The 12,890-nt window shown below is 39.9% G+C and overlaps 1 protein-coding gene and 1 pseudogene across 2 annotated transcripts; one reads left to right on the forward strand and one right to left on the reverse strand.

Moving 5' to 3' along the window:
* Positions 1–357: 357 nt before the first annotated feature.
* LOC147532893 (putative pentatricopeptide repeat-containing protein At3g11460, mitochondrial pseudogene) lies at positions 358–6,537 on the reverse strand (annotated as a pseudogene). The gene has a single exon (XR_015227191.1). The product of XR_015227191.1 is annotated as a putative pentatricopeptide repeat-containing protein At3g11460, mitochondrial pseudogene (transcript).
* Positions 990–3,724, forward strand: PMI1 (plastid movement impaired1). The gene has a single exon (XM_086645249.1). It carries the CDS (start codon positions 990–992, stop codon positions 3,588–3,590), a length of 2,601 nt encoding a protein of 866 aa, XP_086501375.1. The 3' UTR covers positions 3,591–3,724.
* Positions 6,538–12,890: the final 6,353 nt, after the last annotated feature.

The raw sequence follows: 12,890 nt of genomic DNA on the forward strand, positions 1-12,890 counted from the left end.
TTAAAAGCACCTCCAATGGAGATCCTATTACAAACAACGTTTATTTCAGTTCCTATTACATCAACTTTATACTTGTTTATTTCAGTTCCTATTACAAACATACCCATTCCAACACATGCCTACTTGCTTTGTGTTCATAATCAAACTTTTGTTTTTTCAGTTTCTTTTAATTAATGGAGATCCTCGTAGTTGACCGAGGAAAAGGAAAAGAGAAGAATTTACTACTTTTTTTCTTTTTAATTTCAAAATTAAAGAAAAAAAATTTAGAACCTCCGTTAATGGAGGTTCTCCTCGAGAGAAAGAAAGAGATGACGATGAAAAGTGAACAGTGAGAAATATAAAGGAGTAAACCAGAAATAAAGAAGGAAAAGACAATATTGAAAAGTTGTTTGACTTATAAACCATTACATTAGAAATTTTGAAAGGGGTCTCTCGACATTTTTCCTAATTTAGGAGGCTAAGCGAGAAAATGGTCATACTTTAAGGGCCACTTGGAAAATAACACTTTTTAATTCCACCCCCTGAAACAATGAAATTTGGCAGCACAAGAAACATGTTGAGAGAGAGAGAGAGAGAGAGAGAGAGAGAGAGAGAGACCAGCTATAAATTGCATGATAGTACAAAATCAGTAAAAGAATCTAACTAACATTCCCTTCACACCAAATCATCATAAGTTTCTAACTCCAGCTCAGTTTTGCCTCTCAGACTGATCTTTAATTTCTCTTTCAAAATCTGTCTCTTTCTTCATTACCAAACAAAAATGCCAACTTGAAAGACCTTTATCACTTCCATGTCTCTCCTTCTCCACCCATTATTATCCAAAATCTCCTTCCACCATTGTTTTATTCTCCACCTCAGGATACAACCAACTCTTCCCAAACCCTTATCTCCTTGTTTGCTTCTTTTCCTCTTTCTGCAACAAACTCAAATTTCAGTAATACCCATTACTAGTTTCTGCAACATTTGTCTTGTTCATATTTAGGTTATCAATGGCAGATGATTCAATGGGGAGCGGAAGGAGGAAGTCCAATCCTCAAATCTTGGAAGAACTTGAATCGTTAAGTCAATCCATCTACCAAACTCATACTTCTAGTACTAGTTCTCGAAGAACTAACTCTCTTGCTCTTCCTCGAAGTTCAATTCCTCCTGTGTCGTCTACTGATCCAATTGTAATAGCTAGACATGAAGAGAAAGTTGAAAAACCCCGTTCAAGGAGAATGTCGATGTCTCCATGGCGTTCTAGACCCAAGCTTGATGATCAAGAAGAGGAGAAGCGGGTGGAGCGAGGAAAGGTTTCGTCTGGTAAGCAAGATAGTAAGATGGTAGATGAAAAGACAGAAAAGAAAGGAATATGGAATTGGAAACCAATTCGAGTTATTTCACATATTGGAATGCAGAAGTTGAGCTGTTTGTTCTCTGTTGAAGTTGTTACTGTTCAAGATCTTCCGGCATCTATGAATGGGCTCCGTCTTTCTGTTTGTGTGAGGAAGAAGGAAACTAGAGATGGAGCTGTTCAGACTATGCCGGCAAGGGTAATGCAAGGAGCAGCAGATTTCGAAGAAACACTTTTTGTCAGGTGTCACGTTTATTGCAGCAGTGGAAATGGTAAACTTACGAAATTTGAGCCTCGCCCGTTTTTAATATATGTCTTTGCTGTTGATGCTGAAGAGCTTGATTTTGGAAAGAGCAGTGTTGATTTAAGCCTTCTTATTCAAGAATCCTTGGAGAAAAACTTAGAAGGTGAACGGGTTCGAACATGGGATACAAGCTTTAATCTGTCAGGAAAGGCTAAAGGAGCAGAGCTTGTTCTGAAATTAGGGTTTCAGATCATGGAGAAAGATGGAGGTTTGGGTATTTATAACCAAGCCGAGGGATTAAAATCAGGTGGAAGTAAGGGTTCTTCGTCTCTATTCGCTCGAAAGCAATCCAAATCCTCGTTCAGTGTTCCAAGTCCAAAGATGAAAAGCAGAACAGAAGCCTCGGTGTCTTCGAAAACAGGGGTGACGGCAACTGATTTTCATGGAATTGATGACTTTAATCTAGATGAGCCAGCTCCAGGTCCTTCAAGCTCGCCATCTGTTCAGAAATCTGAAGAACCTGAATCAAAGATAGAAGAAATTGAATTTCCAGATTTTGAAGTTGAAGATAAAGGTATAGAGATTCAAGCGAAAAGTGATGCAGAAGAAGAGAATGACGATGAAAATGATGAAAAATCTGCTTCCAGCGAGATTGTAAAGGAAGTTGTTCATGATCAAGTTCATCTGACAAGATTAACTGAGCTCGATTCAATTGCTCAGCAGATCAAAGCTCTTGAATCTATGATGATAGACGAAAGTTCTGTTAAAGCAGATGAAGAAACTGACTCACAAAAATTAGATGCAGCTGAAGAGAACATAACAATGGAGTTTCTTCAAATGCTTGAAGCAGAAGGTAACCAGTTCCAACTAGATCAGCCAGAAATTCCTACTCTCGAGGCAGGAGGAGTCAAAGGAGACACTGAGACTGAATCCAAGGTCTTCTTGCCAGATCTGGGTAAGGGCTTGGGTTGTATAGTTCAGACTAGAGATGGAGGATACATGGCAGCAGTAAACCCTTTTGACATTGAAGTATTAAGAAAGGAAACTCCAAAATTGGCGATGCAGATTTCTAAACAATTGATTCTTCCATCTCAGAAATCTCTTAGTGGGTTTGAGGTGTTTCAGAGAATGGCAGCCATAGGACTTGAAGAACTGAGTTCAGAAATCTTATCTTACATGCCCATGGATGAACTGATTGGAAAAACTGCTGAACAGATAGCCTTTGAGGGAATAGCGTCCGCAATTATCCAAGGAAGGAGCAAAGAAGGCGCTAGCTCAAGTGCTGCTAGAACCATCTCGACAGTAAAAAACATGGCATCGGCAATGAGTGCAGGCAGGAAAGAGAGGATTTCTACAGGAATTTGGAACATAAGTGGAGATCCAGTGACAGTGGACGAAATTCTAGCATTTTCGATGCAAAAGATTGAGGCCATGGCAATTGAAGCTCTAAAGATTCAGGCAGGGATTGCAGAAGAAGAAGCACCTTTTGAAGTTTATCCACTGGCGGGAAAGCTGGTTGATACTGGTGGGAAAGACCCTAATCGCCCCTTAGCGTCTGCCACTCAACTTGATAATTGGTTGGAAGGCGGAGAGCGAATCATTGAAGGTGAACCAGGAAATCTTGGAACTGTAACGATATCATTAGTCGTTCAACTAAGGGATCCACTAAGGAGATATGAGGCAGTTGGAGGCCCAATGATTGTTTTGGTTCACGCTATTTGTGAAAATCCCACATGGGGAAAAGATGAGGAGAGATTCAAAGTTGCGAGTTTACATGTTGGAGGTTTGAAGGTGAGCACGAGGGGAAAGAATCGTGCATGGGATGCGGAAAAGCAGCGGCTAACTGCGATGCAGTGGTTGGTAGCTTATGGATTGGCAAAAGCAGGGAAGAAAGGGAGACACGTGCAAGCAAAGGGTCAAGATACACTGTGGAGCATATCTTCACGGATAATGGCCGATATGTGGCTCAAGCCGATGAGAAATCCAGATATAAAGAATCCCAAACAGCCATAGATATGAGGAAACCTAAATCTGTTCTCGTTTTTCGACATGTATATTAGTTTACTTGGATTTAAACTATTATTTGCTTATTTGAATACTTTTTCCCTATCAAACTTATTCCATGAAATAAAAAAACGTTGATAGTACTACTCAGACTAATTTGGCTTACCTTATATTGGCAAAAGACATGTTATCAGCCTTCTCAAGGTTTCATTTACCAGTAATCTCCACAAGAGCAAATTCCGTTACTGAAATGATGGAAACGATTTGCATCCCGAACAATCAAAAGTCTGCCAGTAACTAAAGATATCAACTTTATCACAATATGACAATCAGTGCAGATCCTAAGGTTCTTCATTACATGGATTGGCATCCAAGCAGGTAAGCATATTAATCCAAAAGCTACTGCAAGCTTCTCACTATGATAACTTCGAGATCGACCTGAACTGTCGTTTTTCTCATATTTGCCTGTATCTTCTATTTTCTTCATAATCTCCTCCAACATTTTATGAACATCATTAATTTGTGGGTGACTAGTATCATTTACGGTAAACACATGTACCCCATTTCCTGCCTCAATCCAACTACAACCCGGGTTCTTATGAATTTGTTTCTCTCTCATCAGTTTCCTTACTTTTGCAACACTGTCCAAGTCCCCTGTTTCTGCATATGTGTTAGCCAGCAAAACGTAACTACCCGAATCTACTAGATCCAACTCAAATAGATGCTTAGCTGCAACTTCTGCCCACTTAGTATGACCATGGATACGGCAAGCACCAAGAAAAGCTCCCCAAACACCTGAGCTTGGTTCAGTTGGCATCTCATCAATTACCTTCTTTGCTTCCTCTAATAACCCAGCTCGTCCGAGAAGATCAACAATACAAGCGAAGTGCTCGGTAGTAGGTAATATACCATGGTTTTTCGTCATGGAGTCAAAGTAGTATTTTCCTTCTGATACGAGTCCTGAGTGACTACAACCTGACAATACAGCAATATAACTAATATAATCTGGTGAAATGTTTGATTTCAACATATCTTCGAAAATTTGAACAGCATTTCTTCCTTGGCCGTTTTGAGCATATCCTGTAATCATTGCATTCCAAGAAACGAGATCCTTATTACCAATTGAATCAAAAACCTTTTGTGCTTCCTCTATCCGTCCACATTTAGCGTACATGGTAATAATACCATTAGCAACTGAAACATTATAATCAATACCAACTTTTGAAGATCGAGCAAAGACTTGGTTACCAAGTCGAACTGCTGCAGATTCAGCACAAGCACTTAATATAGTAGCATAAGTTATCCAATCTGGACGAATACCTTCTTCTCTTAGCATAACTTTATACAGTTTCAGACCTTCTTCCCAATAACCATGCTGTATATATGCAGCTAACATGGAGTTCCATGTTATGACATTTCTATCTGGCATCTCACTGAAATATCTACGTGCATTTTCAACATCACCTATCTGAGAAAATGCAGTGATCATCGCTGTCCATGATATTACATCTCTTATAGGCATTGATCGGAAAACACGGTTTGCATTCTGAAGGTCATCATACTTAGAGTACATCGTAATAAGAGCATTGTTTACGGGAACCACAGATTCAAGTCCAAATTTAATCGAATGAGCATGGATTTGTGTTCCGAATCCCATATACTTTTTACTTGAACAAGCTCGTAGAATAGAAGCAAATGTAAACTGGTCCAGGGCAACTGATGTCTCTCTCATTTGATTAAATAATACAAAAGCTTCTTCTTCATGCTCAAATTCAGTTAAGCCCCCAATTAAAGAAGTCCAAGACACTGCATTTCTTTCTGGTAACTTATCAAATACTCTTCTGGCAGCTTCTAACTTTCCACATTTTGCATACATATCAATCAAACTGCTACCAGTATAAACATCCAGAGTTCCTTCCAATTTAAGAATCCGACCATGCAAGTGCCTACCCCATTCAAGATAAACTAAACTTCCACACATACTCAGGACACTAGAATAAGTCGTTGAATTTGGTCTGAACCCGCAAACCGACATATCCATAAACATAGAAAATGCATCTGATACGAACCCATGTCGAGACAACATTGAAATTATCATATTCCACGAAACAACATCTCGTTCAGGCATTTGACCAAACAAATCAACTGCACGATCTATATCTGATAATTTAGAATACCCGTCAATCATACTATTCCAACAAAACAAACTCGGATTTTGTATCCGATGAAAGACTTTTTCAGCGAAACCCATAGCTCCACATTTAATATACATATCAAGTACAGAAACTTCAGCATATGGGTCTTCTCCAAAATCAACTTTCTTAGCAAGGCCGTGCAACTGGAACGCCAAATCAAGCAATCGAAGATTACCACAAGCTTTCATCACACAGGAGAAGGAAAATGGATCTGGGTTGCAACTAAAATCTCTAAGCAATAAAAAGAAAACCTTTATAGTTTCTTCAGATTGCCCATTTTGAAAATAGCCAGACATAATAGAATTCCAAGAAACACAATCTCTCTCAGGCATTTTATCAAACAGTCGTCTTGCTTCCTCCATTCTCCCAGAATCCGATAACCCACTAATCATTGTATTCCAACTAAAAACATTTGGGCTATCAATTTCCTCAAAAACCTTGCAAGAATCATTAATTGAACCACATTTTGAGTACATATTAAGAAGATGATTTTGAAGGAAAACAGCAGCTATGAAGCCAGTATTGATCAAGTGAGCATGTATCGTGTCAGCAAGTAATAATGAACGAAGATTTCCACAAGATTTCATGGAATCTGCTAATTTCTGGGAGAAATCCTGGTAGGACTCGTCCTTGGAGAGGTTTAGGTAGATAGAGTTCATAGTCTTTTTGACGAGATTTTCTTCGTAAGAGATGTAACGAACGGATTTTAGAGAGAGAAAACGAAAGGGAATAGTTCTTCGCCATGAAAGCTCGAAAAACATCCGAGATACTGAGAGAAAGAGATTTGTCGACGTGATTGTTCATTTCATTTTAGGGTTTTAGGGGGGAACCGGGAAAGAGAAGCTGAAATTAAAAAAGAGAGGGAAATACAGTTAAAAGAATGTTCTCTACAGAAATGCCGTTTTACCGTTTTTTCAGTTGTTCCGTTGTTACCCTAGGTAAAAGGGGGGTGTTTTGGGGAAACAACCTATTTTCGGAGAAACAAAAGCCCTTTTGGGTGGAAAAATCGGATTGTTCTCAGTTTTTTCTCTACTCTTCTTGTTACTCCCCACCTCCTCTCACTACCACCACTGTCGAAAACCGGTAGGCAGTGGTAGCCACCACCATCACTTCTGATTCTCGTCTCTCTCGCCGGACCACTTTCTTTCTCTCTGGTAACTTCTTTTTATCTAGTTCTCCTTTACCAGCAAAAACCCGGACGAAGGGGAATCACAAAGGATTCCTATCTAGAACAAAAAAAAAAAGAGGTTGTGAGGGTTTGAGAAAATATTTCCCACCAAAACTATTGTATCCTGAATTTTTATTTTGTATTCCCAAAGCCATGACCTATGTAAAAATATGATTAATCCATACCCAACCCAAGTCTACAGAGTGTTTTTCATACCTAAAACACTTAACGAGTTCACACTCAAAAGATCTCTGACATAAGCTTAAGTGAAAAGCAGTGTACTAAGAAAGCGCAACTCTATTAGGCCGAGCGAGAAAGAAAGGTTGTCAGCGCGGGTAAGAAAGAGAGGTGAGGTGACTAGCTTAGTGACTGTATTCAATCTAAAAGGTTGGCTAAGTGACCGTCAGTGTTGTTACCATGCACCTATAGTCCAGGCTTCCAATGCTCGCACAATTCTCGCACAATTGATGTGGAATTATTACTATGTCACCTTCAAAAGAGATCAGTTGATCTTTATCAAATCCCAATAAGAAATAGACTACCAGACGTATCTCCAGGTAGCATGATGGCTTGTTTTAATATAGGATTTAACTCTATCTGACTGTGAGCCTTGTGACCCATGCATTTTTTAGTGACGTGCTTCTTAAACATGAGTTTACCTTACACTATTTTGCTATCGGTAAGAAAGTGGTTTAGTATGTGATAGTCTGAGTTTGGGCATGGGGTGTCTAAGCGGAGACAATATCGATATTGCTAAGGCTAAGAGTGCCATAAGTGGTATCAGAATCGAGGGCGACTCTTCGCCGAGGGTGGGAGTTTGTGATAGTCCCACATCGCTCGCGAGAGTGTCTGGATCATGAGATATAGGTGAATGCTCAAGCTTAGTAAGCGTCGAGGCCTTTTGGTTGGGCTCGTGGAGCTTCGCCAAAACAAAATCTTGTTCCTATGGGTTTAGGTCTGAGGTGTCTAAAGCAGGAAAAATATAGATAGTTGTTAAAGCATGGGCGTCACATATTGGATTCTTAATCTCAATTAACAAAGTCATTTAGTTGTTTTTTAACTTCAATTTATTTAAGACTGATGTCAAAATTCTAAAATTCTACATTAGCTGGGTGATACTTTGGGTAGTTCGGTAACTTGTAAAAAATTAAGTAAAATTCCACCACCACTTGATGTAGTGTTTGAACGCCCGCTCTGCATACCGGAAATCTCAAGTCTGTTTCCCATGGAAGTAAAAAAATCCATGATTTATGGAATTTGAGTCTATATAAGGTAAAATAAATGAGTTCTCGGACCCTATATATGGTCTTAAAGGTCTTTTATGACCTTTAGAGCCCAAGATATTTTTAAAATGATAGTTATTGAACTTATTCAATTCATGATGTAATATATTGATGTATCAGTGTCATGTAATAATGTAATGATTCTTGAGTTCTTATCAAACAAAAAAAGTATTAGTAAATGCAGTCTTGTCCAAATTTCTCTATTTGAAATGGAACTTTAGTTTGATAAAGAAGACCACAAACTTTCGCAACCAAGAGATAAATTCATACTATTCACACTGAATAAACATATATACTGTCAATTTAAATTTTGTTTTTCAATTAAATTTTTTCTCTGTTATTAAAATAAAAGTTAATTAAAGATCAAATAAACTAACATTTTGTCCTTTGATCTTTGCATCGTACTCCTTTTCCAGTCATTTTTATAGATATCATATAATACAGTCGAATTTGAATTTGTTTATTCAATATTTTAGATCTATTATATGCGTATCCAAAGTATACAAACAATATTACTACATCAAATGTGTAAGAGGCAGTTTCCAAAAGATGGTATAGGCGGCTTAGATGGGCAGTTTCCAAAAGATGGTATAGGCGGTTTAGATGGCAAATTGGTTTTGGCAATTGGCAGTTTAGATGCTTGTGGCGGTTTCAATTTTGGAGGCGGTTTTCAAATTGGTTACTAAATTCTCGGCTTATATTATTATATAAATAGGGGGTCTTAGAGTGCTTCAAACACATCAACACCAACACAAGCAACAACAACTCTTCTTTAGAGAGAGCTAAAGAGAGAGAGCAAGTGAGAGAGAAAATTTTTGTTCATAGTTTTGAGCGGTGTTTAATTTCTCGGTCGTCGAAGATTTAGTATAGAAGGTTAATTTCTATACGGTACCATCTTGGAACGAACTTGCGGGTTGTGTGAGTCGTCTTCATCTATCCTTCAATAAAGATTTCTTGTTCGCCCGAGGACGTAGGCTTTAAAGCCGAACCTCGTTAAATTCTGTTCGCATATTTAGTTTTGGCATAACTTCTCGATTAATTTTCGTAGTCGGATCAATTTCTAGAATAGGTTCGATAGCTTCCGCGACTTTTAGTTATAACAATTGGTATCAGAGCCTTGTTGAGATTGAACGAAGAGAAGATGGGATCGAGAAGTGGTACGGTCAAATCAGGGAAATATGAGATAGAGAAGTTCAATGGGAAAAACGATTTTTCTTATTGGCGGATGCAGATGAAGAATCTGTTAATCTCGCAGAAATTACACAAGACGTTGACGGGAAAGAAACCAGGAGATATGTCAGATGAGGATTGGGAAGAGTTAGATCTCGAAGCACGGGCTACCATTATGTTGTGTCTTGAGAGGGACGTGGCGTTCTTAGTAGACGGAGAAACAACGGCGGCGGGTGTGTGGTTAAAGCTAGAAAGCAGTTTCATGACGAAAACTTTAACGAATCGGGTCTACTTAAAATCCAAATTATTCACATGTAGAATGGAAGAGGGTTCTTCTGTTCAGGAATATGTGAATAGGTTTGACAGGCTTATCTCAGATTTGAAGGATATTGATGTTAAGGTTGAGGATGAGGACCAAGCCCTCATATTGTTACTTTCATTACCTAAATCCTATGAGAACCTTGTTCAAACTTTGATGCTTGTTGGTGATAGTCTAACCATGGAAGAGACGAGAAATTCGCTATTAGCGGATGACCTTCGTAAGGTTGCTACTAGCAGTATGGCGTCGGGTGGAGTAGACAAGGAACAAGCACAAGGGTTGTTTGTAACGAGGGGGAGGAGTAATGAAAGGGGAAAGGGAAAGGGCGGGAAATCTAGATCCAAATCTAGAGGCACTTTCAAGAAAACGTGCTTTAGTTGTGGTGAGCTTGGCCACTTTAAAGCGGCTTGTCCAAAGAGAAAGTTGAAGCAAAAGAACGAAGGCTACAAGGAGAAACAAGAGATGCAAGAGGCGGGATATGTGTCAGAAGAGGCGGACGAATGTTTCTCGGTGACAGAGGTGTCTGAGAAGATCTTCGATAAGTGGATGCTTGATTCAGGGGCGTCACACCATATGTGCCCAAATAGGGAGTGGTTTACTACCTATAGGAGTATAGATGGTGGTACAGTTATACTGGGTGATGATAGTATATGTAAAACTGTGGGACTCGGAACAATACGGATCAAGATGCACGATGGAATGGTGAGAACATTGACGGACGTAAGACACATACCTGATTTGCGGAAAAATCTAATTTCCCTTGGTGTGTTGGAGCGGAACGGCTGTAAGATAATTATAGAGAATGGCTCCATAAAATTCGTTAAGGGTTCTTTGGTGGTAATGAGAGGTACTCGTTACGGTAATTTATACAAACTTTTGGGGACAACAATTACGGGAGATGTAGCAGTAGGAATCAGTGGAAGGGATCCAACGGCTAGTACGAGACTTTGGCATATGCGCCTTGGGCATATGTCAGAAAAGGGTCTATCTTTGATGTGCGGGAAAGGCTTGTTGAAGGACATGAAGAAGCCTTGCATGGAGTTTTGTGAGCATTGCGTGTTCGGGAAGGCACACAGGGTGACGTTCTCTACAAGCAAGCACAGGAGCAAAGAGGTATTAGATTACGTACATACCGATGTCTGGGGACCGGCAAAGTTACCTTCCAAGGGTGGTTCCAGGTATTTTGTTACATTCGTTGATGATCATTCGAGATTTGTCTGGCTTTATTTTTTGAAGCATAAGAATGAGGTATTCAACACATTTATGGTGTGGAAAGCAATGGTTGAGAACAAAACTGGTCGAAAGCTGAAGACGTTAAGATCGGATAATGGGACCGAGTACACGGATGGGGCATTCAAGGAGTTTTGTAATCAGGAAGGCATTGTGAGGCACTGGACAGTAGTAAACACACCTCAGCAGAATGGAGTCGCAGAGAGATTGAACCGTACACTACTTGAGAAGGCTAGATGTATGCGCTCCAATTCGGGATTAGGCGTAGAATGGTGGGCAGAATCTGTTGCTACAGCTTGTTATATTGTGAACAGGTCTCCACATTCTTCTTTAGATGGCGGCATACCTTACGAGGTGTAGTCAGGTGAACATGCAGATTACGGGAGACTTAGGGTTTTCGGTTGTACGGCCTATTACCATGTTAAAGGTAACAAACTTGACAATAGAGCAAAGAAGGCAATTTTCTTAGGATATGCTACAGGAGTCAAGGGTTATCGGCTATGGTGTACGGAAGACAAGAAGTTTGTAATCAGCAGAGATGTGATGTTTGATGAGTCGTCTATTGTAGCTATGGCGAAAGCTACGGTGTCTAGTTGTGGTGATGTTGGGTCTACTAAAGCTCAAGTAGTGGAAGTAGAAACCGAAGACCAACCGGTTTCTAGGAATCATGATCAGGTGGAGCATCAGGATAATACTCAGGATGAGGAAATTGATGAACCCGATCATGAGGAGGTTCAAGGGGAAGGTACACAAGTTTTACAACAACAACAGGATGTTTCGGTACACACTAGGCCGAAACGGTTATATAAGCCGGTACAGAGGTTAGGGTCAGACAAACCTCTTAGGCATTACGGGCAGGCAAATCTGGTTGAATATGCACTCTCGGTGGAAGACGACGTCGGTCACCTTCAAACAAGCTATTACCGCGGAGGAAAGAGAGAGTTGGTTGGTTGCTATGTAAGAAGAGATGGAGTCTCTTCACAAGAACCAGACGTGGGAGGTTGTCCCATTGCTCGAAGGTAAGTCTGTTATTGGTTGTAAATGGGTGTACAAGAAGAAAGAGGATTCTTCCGAAATCAAGGGTACAAGGTATAAGGCAAGACTAGTGGCCAAGGGTTATGCACAGAAAGAAGGGGTCGACTACAATGAGATTTTCTCACCGGTCGTGAAACATACTTCTATTCGGGTGCTATTGAGTATTGTTGCTCATAGTGATCTTGAGCTAGAACAACTCGATGTTAAAACCGCCTTCTTGCACGGAGATTTGGAAGAAGAAATTTATATGGCTCAACCTGAGGGATACAAGGTTGAGGGTAAAGAAAATCAAGTATGTCGTTTGAGGAAATCTCTTTACGGATTAAAACAATCCCCTCGCCAATGGTACAAACGATTTGATTTTTTCATGCTAAAACATGGTTTTCGCAGAAGTGACTATGATTGTTGTGTATACATCAAGAAACTTCGCGAAGGTGACTTTATTTATCTCCTTTTGTATGTGGATGACATGCTTATTGCTTCTCGAAGCATGGTGGAGATAGATAAGTTAAAATCTCAACTCAGTCAAGAGTTTGAGATGAAAGACATGGGCGCTGCAAAGAAGATACTGGGAATGGAGATTAAGAGAGAGCGGTCAAGTAAGAAACTGTACTTGAATCAGAAAGGTTACATCGAACGAGTAGTTTCTCGATTCGGGATGCAGAATGCGAAGGCGGTGTCAACACCTTTGGCACCACACTTCAGGCTCTCGGGAAAACAATCTCCCACTACTACGGTGGAGAAGGATCATATGAATCGTGTACCGTATGCTAGTGCAGTTGGCAGTTTGATGTACGCTATGGTGTGTACTTGTCCTGATATTTCACAAGCGGTCAGTGTGGTTAGTAGGTTTATGGCAAATCCGGGGAAGACACATTGGGAAGTTGTGAAGTGGGTCTTGAGGTACTT

The sequence above is a fragment of the Eschscholzia californica genome, unplaced genomic scaffold (assembly GCF_041429995.1).
Source record: "Eschscholzia californica isolate CP2 unplaced genomic scaffold, dmEscCali1.0.p SCAF_6, whole genome shotgun sequence".
Classification (NCBI taxonomy): Eukaryota; Viridiplantae; Streptophyta; class Magnoliopsida; order Ranunculales; family Papaveraceae; genus Eschscholzia; species Eschscholzia californica.